At 44.0% G+C, this 14,160-nt stretch overlaps 1 protein-coding gene across 2 annotated transcripts in view; it reads left to right on the forward strand.

Moving 5' to 3' along the window:
• Positions 1 to 573: 573 nt before the first annotated feature.
• The window catches only part of PHGDH (phosphoglycerate dehydrogenase), a 97,630-nt gene continuing 84,043 nt past the window's right edge, over positions 574 to 14,160 (forward strand). For both annotated transcript variants that reach the window (XM_029606746.1, XM_029606747.1), the window contains exons 1-3: positions 574 to 835; positions 10,310 to 10,461; positions 10,737 to 10,802. In XM_029606746.1, the coding sequence (XP_029462606.1) occupies positions 698 to 835; positions 10,310 to 10,461; positions 10,737 to 10,802 (356 nt within the window). In that variant the 5' untranslated portion in view covers positions 574 to 697. The remainder of the gene's footprint in view (positions 836 to 10,309; positions 10,462 to 10,736; positions 10,803 to 14,160) is intronic.

The raw sequence follows: 14,160 nt of genomic DNA on the forward strand, positions 1-14,160 counted from the left end.
AGCACAGTTTTGTTAAATCAATTGCCTGCAGAAAAATTCGCACTCTTTTTTTTTTTCTGCAGGATTATGAATAAGAACGTTTCCCTCCCTATTTCATATTTAAATGTGCAGCAGCACTTACTCGATTTTGTGAAGGCTTTCACCTCCCCTAAATTGTTCGTGATTAGCGTGGTCATTAGCATGCATAGTAGTTCCATTTTATCATGTGTTTAACAAATATGCTAATTAATTAATTGGTTATTTGATATGACTTTGGTAATATCTGCACAAATTGTCATGCTAATAAAAGATTCTAACAAGGAAGGAAGCTGGGAGAAACAGATGAATGAAAGTCAAGTGGAAGAAGAAGACAAGAAAAAAAGAGGACAGTGAGAAATGAAGAGGGAATGAGAGAAAGCAGGAAGAGCGGAGGAGCAGGAGGGAGGTGGAGATATGTGGGAGGAGAAGGACAGGGTAGGGTGAAGTGATGCAAGAAAGACTGACGGGATATGTAGGAGAGGAGAGAGGAGGGGAGGGACACAGGGGGAGGTGGAGAGATGCAGGCGAGGAAGGCGGGGTTGTAGAAATGTTACTGATTCCTGTGTGCACTGTAAAGGGCATTGTGTGCTGACTGGCTTCATTCATCAGAAGTACTGTAAGAAAAAAAGCCCTTCCCCTTCAGGACAAAGTGGGATTATTGTGCCCCGAACAGAAAACCATGGATTCCTTTGACTTGCGTAAGGTTCTGATCAGCGACAGTCTGGACCCCTGCTGCAAGAACATCCTGCAAGCCCAGGGCATTGAAGTGGTGGAGAGACCAGGTCTGAGCCCTCAGGAACTAATCACTGAGATTGAGGTACAAATCCAGGAGTCAGTATAGCTGAGATTCTTAAATCTAGGAGCTAATCCAGAGATGTGTTCTGATCTTCTCGTCAGGAAAGGGTCTGTGGGGGATTTTTTTTTTGTCTTCCTTTGGGTCCTCATTTCCCCAGTGTGGAATGAATTGGAACCCTACAAATTGAGATCCAAATTCAAATTAAGGGCTTTATTTAGTAAGCATTTTTTCCCCCATAGATACAGAATGGAAGAAAAGCCTTAATAAACGGGGCCCTAAGTTTTCTAACTACAGATCCACAAAATCATTGGTAGAATAATTAGGTCTTAGCTCTGCAGAGGTGACAAGCTTGAATTTGAGGGCAGGCAGGTTAAGTGACTAAAGGTAACCCAATAAGGGATTGGATGAGAAGAGAAAGGACATGGAAATATAGATGGATCTCAAAACTATTTAATCTGCATGCCATGTTACTAGAACCCCATCATGCTTTCCTGTCTTTATGTCCTTTATTTCCAGCAAAATTTGGCTATTTCCTCTTCTTGGGATGAGTGAGGGGCATGGGTCTGGAATATGCAGAATTCTGAGGAATTACAGCTTTTTTTTCAAGTGCATTTCATAAGAGAGCAAACATGCATAGCAGCATCACTAGTGTCTGTGTCTGTCTATGTATCCATCTGTACACGTGTATCAGGCATGTGCCACGTGAACACACTTATTTCCTGCTATACTGCCAGTGTGTAGTTTTCCATTTGCTTTTCTGCATCTTTATATTTGAAATATTTCCTCTTCTCTTTCAAGGATTGTACTGCAATTCCATTTTGTTGCAACGAGATCTCTGGGAGGCCAGTTTTCAGGGGGCAGAAGGGATGCAGTCGGGTTTTATTTTTTTTTAAATTTAATCCTGTGTTTTGCTCCATGTTAGCCTCTGCAATTGTCTCCTCGCTGTGCATATTGCAGCAGTGACTGAGTTCCCTCCTCCTCTTTCTACTGTCTGATGCAAGAGGAGCTGGAGGTTTCATGGCTCCCAGTCTCCGGGGAAAATGCTTCATTTACACATCTAAACATGTGAGCAATTGTTATGCATACAACAAAGGGAGCACAACACATGGAGCTGCTTGTTCCTCAAGTTGGATTTATTGTCAGGCCAATGCAATAATCTGTGTGTTAAGGAACTGTGAGCTGGATTTCAGTGCACGGCTTTAACGCACAGATTAAAATTTTTTTTTAAACTCCAGATGCAGCAAGCCAATGATATGCTAATGCACTGGGAGTTAAAATGTGCATTTGTCACAGGCTGAACACACATTTTAATTTGGGGGGGGGGGGGGGGAGGGAGACTGGAGCACAGGGCAGAAAGAGACTATGCTGAGAATTTAAAAAAAAATGTAGCCGGATAAATCCTACTTATCTGGTTATCTGGCTGCAGCTAACTGCTACCACTTATCCGGCTAAGTGGTGGCGGAGTGAGAAAGACTTCTCTTTATTATCTTGTGTACCCGCACAACGGTGCAGGAAACTTAACTCCATCTACCATCTCTGACCCAGGAGGAAAGATTCTCTGTTCACACTTAAACATGACATTGGAAGTCTGTGTGTACTCAAGGTTTCTAAAATAACATACTTACTTACTTGCATATATGCTAAATTTATGTGCAAGGCCTATGTAACTCATAGAAAATTACCTCTAAATTGTACTGTGAAATTTGATGCCAGTTTTTATTTGATATCGGTAGTATAGGTACAAGAATGCACCAGAACATGGGGAGTCAAAGCTTGAACTAATCTGGGGGCCGATGCAATATTTGTGCACAGAAAACGGGCACTCAGTGTTGCGTGCCCGTTTTCCTAATGCGTGCCCAGCCACCTGTCCTGGGCACGCGATGCAATATTTAAATTAGGGGTCGCGCAAACAAGGAGGTGCTAGGGAATATTTGTGCGTCCTTGGCGCCTCCTCGGCAGTAGGTGCCCAGGAGAGGTGGCTGTCAAGCAGATTGGGAAAATGGATGCTCAGTCTATGAGCATTCGTTTTCTCCCGCTACTGCCATAGACACGCACAAGATACACGGCCTGGACTGTGTATTTTATGTGTGTCTATTGGGCGTCCAGAATTTTTTTTTCAAAAACCTTTTTTTTTTTTAACTAAATCTTCATTTGATTCTTCCTACTTAGTATCACTACGATACTATTAGAAGGAATCACAGAAAACAGGATTTTTCTTTTTTTCAATGTGCCGACTGCGCTGTCGTAAAATTTGCTGAGTTGCAATGGGCACGCGGGAAATTTTTTGCATCGCGGGGATTAGCTAATAGCCTTATCTGCATGGAATTTATATATCATGAGTGCTATTAGGTACACTGTGATTTGGACAGGCATTTTGGACACACTAATCTCCATATTGCATCGGGGGTTATGGACGCACATCCAATCGCATATTAAACCATGCGCTTGCTGCCGCGCAGGGTATAGCGTTGGCCCCTTGATGTCTGTCTTTATAAACTAGGTCACTTATTGCTTCTTTCTTCTTTTGTATTAACCAACTATTGATACTTATCAAAACCAGTATCATATTAGCGCAATAAACACAGCATTATTCTAAAATTATTGAAATATTATGAGGTTGATTTTCAAACGGTTTAACCAAATTACTTTTCCAAGTTACCCATGTGAAACCCAAGATTTGAATATTTCTCCCTCTTGCCTGGTTAAATGTTGTCCAGCTAATTCATTAAAAGGTAGATTTTAAAAGGGCCGCACATGTGCCCACTGTTATGGCCGCCGGTCGCAGCGGTCCACGACCGGGGCCGGCTCCTTACCCAAGGCAGCGAAACGCCTCAGACGCTGCCGTGATCATGGCCGCTGGCTGCGGTGGTCCGCGACCGGAACCAAGTACTGGCAGGCCGCTTCGGTCTTCCTCCAGGGCTCCTGCTGGTGCAGGCAGCCCTCTCAGACGCTTCCTGCGCAGCCGCTGCCGTGGCTGAGCCCAGCCGCATGGATCCTGCTCAGCCGGGTTGACTCATCCCCCTTCAGGCTGCTAGAGCCGCACGCGCGGCTGAAGATTTAATGTAAAGGGGCCACGACAGGAAATTGTCATGGCTCCTTCCTGTCTACCCCTCCCTCGACTTGGGTATTTAAGGCAAGCCTGCCAGTACTTGGTTCTGGTCGCGGACCACCGCAGCCAGCGGCCATGATCATGGCAGCGTCTGAGGCGTTTCTCTGCCTTGGGTGAGGAGCCGGCCCCGGTCGTGGACCGCTGCGACCGGCGGCCATAACAATGGGCACATGTGCGGCCCTTTTAAAATCTACCTTTTAATGAATTAGCTGGACAACATTTAACCAGACAAGAGGGAGAAATATTCAAATCTTGGGTTTCACATGGGTAACTTGGAAAAATAATTGGTAACCTCATCCCACCTGTCATTTAGATTATATTATTGATCTATGTAACCGTAAATATTGGCACTATGGATAACCTAGAAACCAAACCTTTTCGTGCCTAAATGTAAACCGTTGTGATGGTACATTACTAAACGACGGTATAGAAAAGTTTTTAAATAAATAAATAAAGTCTGCTCCTCAGACCTTGCCTTGGTATTGAGGCAGCTTGCTGGGTTTGTTCCTGAGCTCCGTGATCCTGGTTTTGTTTTGCTCTTCATCCTGCTTCTGCTCCTTCTCCCCGTTGGATTGATTCTTGGCTTTTGACCTTCGGTTGCTTCTCTTGGCTTGATCCTGGAATGGCTTCTGACCCTTCTCCTGGTTTGCTCCTGGACTGACTTCGGACCACTCTCCTGACTTGCTCCTGGACCGGCTTACAACCCTCCTCTTGAATTTGACCCTTGGACGGGCTCTTGACTATTCTTCGACTCCCACTCCTGGATTGACTACGGCCTGCTGGAGGTGTCGGCCGTCTGGAATCCATGACCTGCAGGAGGCGCCTGCATCCAGACCTTCCTTCAGTCTTCAGGGAGTCTCCTAAGTCCCAGCGACCGGGTCCCTACGGCTCCTCCTGGGGGGATCGCGAGCTTCCAGGGTGAAGTCTTCATTCAATGTCTGCATTATCAGGCCTTTCTCTCCGACGGTAGAGACCTAAGAGAGTTGACTCCCTTTTGGGTAGCACTGTCTCTACCTCGGAACAGGGGTCCACCTCCTGACTCATAACACCCATAAGTGCACATATCTCGCCGTGCACAAAAATACACACTATTTTATAACCTACACGTGCATGTCTGGAGCTTCACGCTCATATACATATGTGTGCCACTTTGTTACTGCTCCTTGTTAGGCGCAGGAATCAGGAGAACATCACAAAAATTATTTAATGAGTTCAATTTTACAACGGATACCTCTGAATGTGTCTGTATCAACACACCCCTAACCCCAACCCACCTCCCAAAAACTCACCCCGAATCAAAGTGCCCCCTTATATTGGTCCACATATAGAGTATCAGTCTGAGCCCTATATTCTCTCTCTCTCTCCCCCCCCCCGCAATGGACTCCTGTGCCTAACAAGGAGCAGTAACACGCGGCACATGTATGTTACTCATGCCAGCTGAGGAAAATTAGAGGCTATGTATGTCCATGCCAGCTCTGCCTCTGGAATGTGTACATAATTTCTGTACTCAGGGCCAGGCACACAAGAACACTTAGACGCAGTAAATGGTATAAAATAAATTTATTTGGCTTTTTTAAAAAGTGTTCCTGGGAGATGCTGTATGCTAGGTGCCCTTCGTCTTTCAAAATAACCAGCATCTCCCCGAATATAGGACATACCCTTACTTTTATAAGCACCGCCGAAGTTTCCAGAATAGCGTGACTGCCCAAAGACTCATTTACAAAGATACATTATGCTGTTGTCATGACAATCTATCATGTATAGGAAATGCTTGTGAGGATCACTCCCCCACCCTGAGAATTCTTCACCAGCTAAACCTGTCCATCCTCCCACCATAAAAGTTCCTTTATCAACATGGCTTTGATGGCCTTTGTTTCTTCTGATCTTCTCTTGATCCGCTGTGTTGTGTAAACAGATATCAAGTCTGTGGCCTGAATAGAAACTCGGCCTGAATTTCGTTTACTGGCGCCAAGACTTTGTAACCTTAAAGAAGAATCTTTTCACCTGGCTCCTGTCGTTGAGATAGGCATCTGCAAGACAAAAGCTTGCATCCTGGCTTCATGCGAACCAAGCTTCCCTGTATTGTGGTGCAAATATTGTCACTGATGCCCACCTGGCCTTTAATTATAGGCTTTGCAGAGCCTACAATTTTCCCAGATCTTCCACATTCTTTGAGTCTGAGATGATTAGAAAATTCACTATATTTCAGCAGTGTCAGTGTGAATCAGCCCTCTGAGGATTCTGGGAATGGCTGAATGAGCCACAGTTCTGAACCAGAGTTATGAATTATATCAAATGCCCATGTCTTGCCCCTTTTCCACCCACTTTTTCTGGGCACGTATACATCAATGTACGCGCACCCTTCCCCACTTGGGCCATTTATGCGCGTAAATGGCCATTTTTGCGCACGCACGGCTTTTAAAATCTACCTTTTACTGCATACAATTTAGCCAGATAAAAAGAGGCAGTGATGGATGTGTTCTGGAGGCTTGGTTAAATTTTAGCCAGGGAGCACTGATATTCATGCCTTAAAGCATATTGTGTCAGACCAAAGGTCCATCAAGCCCAGTATCCTGTTTCCAACAGTGGCCCAGGTCACAAGTTCACAAGTACCTGGCAGGATCCTAAAAGGATGATAGATTGAATGCTGATTATCCCAGTGATAAGCAGTGGACTTCCCCATGTTCACCTTAATAACAGTTTATGGACTTTTCTTCCAGGAACTTGTCCAAACCTTTTTTAAATTCACCTCACTGTTAGTGAGTAAAGGTATGAGTGAGTGAGGGGTTCTGTCTGAGTGAGAGGAGGAACTTGAGGGGTGTGTGTGTGTGAGTGAGTGAGTGAGTGTGTGTAAGGGAGTGAGGGGTGTATGTGAGAGAGAGAAAGGGAATATGTTATGTGTGGGAGAACCTGTGTGCATGTAAAGAACGTGTGTGTGTTTATATGTGAGAAAGAAAGAGGATAAAAGTTTGTGCGCAACAACTGCCCTCCACAACCCATCAGAGCATCTGTTAATCAAAGTTTCTAGGTATGCAAAGTTGGCAGATTTAAATCCTTGTTAGTTTTATTTGATGTCTGCTGTTTTGCTATTTTTTTTGATGTTTAGAATATTTTTTTTTAATTTGAGTTTTTAATTATTGGATGTTCTATTTGTTGAAATATTCTTTTTCAAAATATTGATTTTCCTAATATTGACATATTTCTTGATTTTGCTTAATGTTTTATGAGGAATGGCAATGTTTCTGTTTTTTATTATTGCGCTACATACAGTCTGGCTTGTTGTGGTTTCCAGTTCAGTTTTTGTCTGCAGATTTTTATTTTTACTTTAGAATCTTTTTATTCTGTATTTGATGAGGGCCTGTCTGAGACCTGCCTATGTGACTGAGGTGAGGTTTTCTGCTAGCATGTAGTTTTTGTGTAGGGATCTATAGCAGCCTGGCTTATTCTATATTGGTGTTAGAGCCTGGTGCAGGGCTGGGTTAAGGCAACATGTGCCCATAGGGAGTGAGGGAGGGGGTGTTATCCTCCCCCTCTTATGTACAAGGGGTTGGGGTAGGGCGGGGAGAATCCCTCCTGCTAACATCCCCTTCCCTGTCCTCACCTCCATCACGGCACCTGAAGATGAAGTAAAACTAACGTGGGGCCTTCATTGCCTATGCCTAAATCCGGGCCTGGCCTGGTGCAATATTTACAGCGTTTTCTTTTCATAGGTAGAATTCTTACTGTTTGAGTGCTGACAGCGCTCTTTTGGTATGGGAGATTTATTGCATTGTAATTGTAATTCTGCTTATTCATGGCTTTTGAGTGCCAAACCCACACCCAACATGTTACAATAGGCCTAATACCATATGGGTTCTAATTGTCTTTTTTTGCCTTTAAGCAAAGTTTTCTGGTTGGCATACAACAGTGTATGTAAATTTAGTATGCATGTTGTTGTACATGATATTTTTACCTCAGAAAACTGTACTTTGAATGTCCTTTTTCATATCAAATCTGTTATTATAAATGCATAATTTTTTAATTGTGTGTGGGGTGGGCTGGGAGGGAAGAGGGGGTGGCAAGACTGTAGGTTTGCCTAGAGCGCCTAATACCTTTGCACCGGCAGTACTACTGCCTGGAACTGACTATGCTTGCTTGCTGCCTGAACCTGACCTCTTGCATTGTACCGTGCCTGTGCTTGCCTGCTGCCTGGAGCTGACTTCCTGCATTATACCCTGTCTACAATTGCCTGCCACCTGGCCCGACCATTGGCCGGTAACTCATCCCTTCAGTCTGCTGCCAGTCCTAACCCCGGCGTGCCTCTCGTCTCTTGCTCATTATACTGCCCTAGGGACCCACCTAAGTCCTGCTGGCTGCCAGAACCCAAAGGGTCAACCTGCGAGGGAGGCGACTGGTATAGGCAGAGCTCCAGTCTGTCCAGTCTGTCCGGCATCAGGGTGCGTTCGCCAGCTGTGTCAACTACGCCATTGCAACTAGAGATGTGATTTGGCCGAATCTTTTGGTTTGGCCTTCGTTATCGGCTCGCTGCGGGAAATTTCATTTTCCCGTGTTCGGGCCGATTTTATTTCAGATGCCCACGAACCGAAGCCCGACACCCACCCCAACCCTTCAAATTAAATTATTACAACAGGGGGTTGTAAAAAAAACAAAACTCCAAACCCACCCTAACCCTTGAAATTTAATTGCAACCCCCTCCCAAAACTTGCCAAAATTTCCTGGTGGTCCAGCGGGGGTCCAGGGTGCGATCTCCCCCTCTCGGGCCGTCGGCTTCCACTAATCAAAATGGTGCCGATGGCCTTTTGCCCTTACTGTGTGACAGGGGCTATCGGTGCCATTGGTCGGACCCTGTCACATGGTAAGGGGCCGACCATTTTGGCGCAGGCCATCCATTGCTCCTAGCATGTGAGAGGGGCCAACCAATGGCAATGATAGCCCCTGTCACATGGTAAAGGCAAAGGGCCATGGGCACCATTTTGATTAGTGGCAGCCAATGGCCCAAGAGGGGGAGATTGCTCCCGGGACTCCGCTGGACCACCAGGGACTTTCGGCAAATCTTGTGGGGGGGGGGGGGGGGGTTTGGGGGGGTCTTGGGGGGTTGGGAGGATGGGGGATTGCAATTAATTAAATATAAAGGGTTGGGATGGGTTTGGGGTTTTTTTTTGGGTTTTTTTTTAATGTGCCCTTGCTCACCCCTCCAAAAATGATAAAAAAAACCACATGAAATTTCTTGGGCTTTCTTATCATTTCGTCGCCTCCCCGAAACGTTACGAAATAGGAAATATCGTCTCTATTTCCTATTTTGTCGCAAATGAATGCACATCCGTAATTGCAACAAGGGCTCACTCCTATGCCACTCATCACACGAATGTAATGAACAAATGGACATTTTTTTTGTTTGAAACAAGCCTAACAAATAAACAAACTGAAACAATTTTCGTGACTCTGTACCATGTTATCTTCTACCTAAAGAGCTACTCTTCCCCTTTCTGTGCCATCCCTGTCTTTCTTGAGCAGATTCTAGCCCTGTGTGGCCCTATGCCATTCATGGATCTCATTGAACCAAGACTCCATGACACCAACAATATCATAAAGGGCTTGCTGATCTGTAATTTTATTGCCTACACTATGAGCATTGTGCACTGCTTTATAGCTTTCCAGCTATTTCTCCTCTCCTTGTCTGCATTCGGTATAATCTCCTACTGTTAGGTTATTGGGATCTCCTATAGGTGAGCTCCTCCAGTCAATAACCAGACTTTATTGTAATATGTACTGTATATATAAAACAGAATCATTCCTACTGTTTTAGATTTTATGCCCTCTCCTCTGCTCATTGTCCTCCTCCTCTTCCTTTTATATCAGATGGAAGAACACTCCTTCCTTACAGTCCGTGACCCAGTGGGAAGAATGAGCCAGCATGCGCCACTTCTGCCCCTTAGTCAGTGGCCAAGAAGGGGGTCAGCAAGGCTTCGCGGTGCTGCTCTTTGCCTGTCTTTAGGTCTCGTATGGTCAGCACAGTGCTGCTTCTTGCCTGCAGCCGGTGATCCGGAAGGAAGGATCAGCTGGGTTGCTCAGCATTCCCCTAATGGTGGCCAGCCTAGCTCTGTGCCCCCTTATGTCCTGAGCCCAGAACAACTTATATGGACCGCTAGCACTGAGTGTTCACCTTTGCTTTTGGATGTTCCTCTAGAGACATTTCTTGGGAAGGGGCCTCTGTAATCCCCCAGCTCAAAGGCTTCCAGTTATATCATTAGCCCTACAATTAGACTAGTAGTAGTAAAATAGTAATAACTAAATATGGTGGAAAGAAAGTTTTAAGTAAATTACCTTCAGGTATGAAAAGGTGGGACTCCATGGACTAAGTGACTATTTTTTTTTTTTTTTTGCAGGGTTATGATGGCCTCATTGTGCGCTCAGCTACCAAGGTGACCGCTGAGGTGCTGGCCACAGCCAGAAGCCTGAAAGTCGTCGGAAGGGCAGGAACCGGTGTGGATAATGTGGACGTGGAGGCGGCCACCAGGAGAGGGATCATCGTCATGAAGTAAGGAATGGAAAGGTTATGTGGAGGGAGATGGATCCCAGGGGACTGCGGGGAGGGGGAAAAAAAGAATGCAGGGGTGATGCCTCATTTTCAGGGAATGGAGGAGAAATGGTGGGAAATGTTTCTTGCAAAGAGAGACAGCTCTGCAAGGCGGGGAAGGAGGGAATTGGTTCTCTCTTCGGTAAGAAGGGGAAAGGAGTCAGTGTGTTGAGGGAGGCGCCTCTCTTGCAATAGCCAGGAGTAACACTTTCTTCCTATCTCCCTTCTCCCGCTAGCACTCCCACAGGGAACAGCATCAGTGCTGCAGAGCTCACCTGTGCCATGATCCTCTCTCTTTCCAGGTGAGTGTTTCTTTTTCCATCAGTTTCAGCCTCCCTCTTTTCTCTTGCTTTCTCATTTCTCATCTGTTTTTTTTTTTTCTCACTTTCTCATCTAGTCTCTTTCACTGTCCGCCTGTCTGTCTCTTGCTGTTCATCTGTTTGTTCTGTCTTTTGCCTCCATTTATGAATATAACAGAATATCGCTTCAGCCTTAATTCTTCCCCACATGTTTGTCATCAGGGAACTATCACCAACAATCTCTCTCTTTATTCACACTCCTATAGCTCAGCTATCACTAATGAGTAATTTCTGACAGCCCAAGTTTATAATGTAGACTTTAGGGAGATTGGGGGGAGGGTTTACAGGAAGTGAACATGTTATGCTGGGTCAGATCAATGGTCCATTGAGTCCACCACCCTCTCTGACAGTGGCCATTCCAGGCTGCTTGGAAGTACCTGGCAAATCCCAATACAAAAGCTTGTTTTGTGTTGCACTCATCAAGAATTAAAAGGTAGAGAAATCAAAGTCTTTCTGGCCAATTATTTATGGACCTGTCCTCTAGAAACTTGTCCAAGACTTAGCACCTCTGCCCGTGCTGCTGAATTGCCTCGTATCTCCCTCATCATCGGAGCCTTGCCTGTCCTGCCGGAACACCTTGCTGGAGCTTGTGGGACTGAGCCCGCCCCCTTGCTGACATCATCTGGGGTGCCAGGTACAAAGGAGAGGTACTGACACTGTAGATTCCATGTGCGTTTTGGTCTCCAAGTTTAGGATGGGTGAGTGCATTTCCGTGATTCTGGGTCAGGGTAAATATGCAGGGATCAGTTTGAAATCCTATGATAGACCCCTCTGAGAGTGTTGTTAAACTTGAAGAGAGATAAGACTTATATGTTTCCAACTCTTAGCCAAAACACTTTGTATCTTGTGAATGTGCAAGCTATCAAGAAAAAGATTCCTATTATTGTCAAGTTAATAAGGAAAACTCAACCAGATTTATTGTGTATAACAGACTCCTGGCTTCTTGAATGTGACACCGGCTTCTTGAATCAGCTCTGTTGATGGGTAACACATTTTCTCCTGCCCCCCACTCTGTGAAACGTGTGGGTGGTATTTTGATTATGGCTAAATTAATTTAAGGGGTTGAAAGAAGTTCAGATGGATTCCTTCCCTATCCTTGAAGCTTATTGATTATGAATGCTAAATGGGGAATGTTTGTTATTTATTCTCCCCCTTTGTTATTAAATAGTCATCCTTCAGCCTTAATTGACTTGCTTGCTTCTTTTGATGCCGACTTGAAGGATCTTGTGGGAGATTTCAACATTTATGACTATATTTCTCCCTGCTCAGACAGTTGTGAGCTGGTCTTAATATCAAGGGGATCTTTGGGTTGGCAACAATTAGTCACTCAAACAACCCACCCTCTTGGGCACACCTTAGATTTAGTGTTTACTAAAATTTTCTCTCCTCATTTTCAGCCTTTTAGGGTAAGTTGTGAATGTGTACCTTGGTCTGATCATTTCTTACTTCAGGTACAGTCATCTCTCAGATTGGTCAAGCCTAAGCCTAGCATTCCCAGTATTAAAATCACTAAACGTAACCATGTTGAAGTTGATTCTTTAAGTAATCAATGGATACCTAATGTTATAATTTCAAGTATAGAAGAAACAGAGAACTATTGGAAAGATTCCTTAGTTGACGTTCGGGTTTTGTATTGCTTCGATTAAAAGTAGGCTCTTGAACAAAATTAAAAAGGCCCCATGGTTTTTCCATGAGCTAGTTAGCCTTGTGCAACAGCCTAAAAGAACTGAGCACCTGAGTGTTCTGCATGTGTGATGGAAGTGAAGTATTCTGTTGCATGTAGTTTCTGTGGAGGGATCTATAGCAGCTTGATTTGTTCTGTTTTCCTAATAGGTGTATTGGTATTTTAGGGCCTGGTGTAATATGTCCAGTGCTGCCTCTTCATAGGTAGGGTTGTTTCTGTTTGAGGTTTTGGAGTTAGTGCTGTTATGGTATGCTATATGATCTTTTTTTTAATTAAAAATTTTATTGCATTTTTAAATGCATACAACAATAGAAAAGGAATAGTAACAGTAAAAATCATAAGAAATCTGGAAATAATAAACAGTTACAATACCAATAGGCCCCATTAATACAGAGAAAATTTGGGAGGGCACGGATTAAAAGAAAATACTTGGAATAAATGAGACAGTATTTCTTAACGAGTTTATCTAAACTGCCACCATATTCTAAACTTCATTATTTTGAAAAAATTATCCTACTCTCTTATCAGCTTTAAAAGTCTCCAGATGTTGGGGATCCATAAAGAGAAACTTATTTTGCTGAAAGGAAACAAGACATTTACAAGGATACTTCAAGTAGAACGTTGCACCCAAATCAAGCACTTGCAGCCTCAACTGAATAAATTGTTTCCTCCTGATCTGAGTGCTGCAGGAAAAACTTGAACCTTTTGATCACAAATAAGCTTTCTTTGTAGGAAAAAAAAACTTTTGAAAGATTCAGTCTTTGCCTTTCTTGTCACAGAATGAAACAAGGAGAGTAACCCTATATTGAAAGTCATCAATCAAAGTTTCTAAGAAACTAGATAAATTCAGGCTCTCTACAGATAGAACATCCATTCCCCCTTCTTCCTTGGTGTCCCTTTTAAATTTAAGTAAATAGTACATTTTTTTAAATAGCCATCTCCCTATGTAAAGGATAACTCAAAATTTCATGTAAATATTTCATAAGCTTTTCCATATGAGAAAGTAATTAGTCATAGAAAAAAATAAGAAATATTAAATTATGTGATCTCTGAGCATTTTCTAATACCTCCACTTGTTTATGGTTCACAAGGGCTACCTTTAATAAATGAAGTGCCAGTTGCCTGAAGTGAAGAGACCTGAGGAGTTAGGGTACACAATGTAGCCTCAAGGGAAGAGATCAGTCTCACAAACTTCCATTTTAGCATTAGATTCTCCCATATATTTAGAGAATTGTTTAACTGAGGCAGACAAAGTCTTGACCCCAGCTTTCCATACATCCATCAACGTTGCCTGAGATGGTTCTGTATTATCCTCCAAACAAAATACGGACAAATGTTGTAGCACCTCATCCTCTTGAATATAAGTAGAATCAGAAGATACAACAATTAGGACAGTTTGAGGAACCTCAGTGGTCTGAATGGATTGACCTGAAGGTTGTGGAGGCAGCAGACTCTGGCCTGTGCTCAGGGAGGCCCCAGAACTGACCGAGGTTTTTCCACTTGTGCCCATCCTGGGCTATTGTTTATCACCCATCACACACGGTCATCCATAGGCCCATGAACTGATGCTAAACTTGGGGAAGAGGTCCAAGGCTTATCCTTCTTTTTCTTGGCCTT

The sequence above is a fragment of the Rhinatrema bivittatum genome, chromosome 6, assembly GCF_901001135.1.
Source record: "Rhinatrema bivittatum chromosome 6, aRhiBiv1.1, whole genome shotgun sequence".
NCBI classification, from domain to species: domain Eukaryota; kingdom Metazoa; phylum Chordata; class Amphibia; order Gymnophiona; family Rhinatrematidae; genus Rhinatrema; species Rhinatrema bivittatum.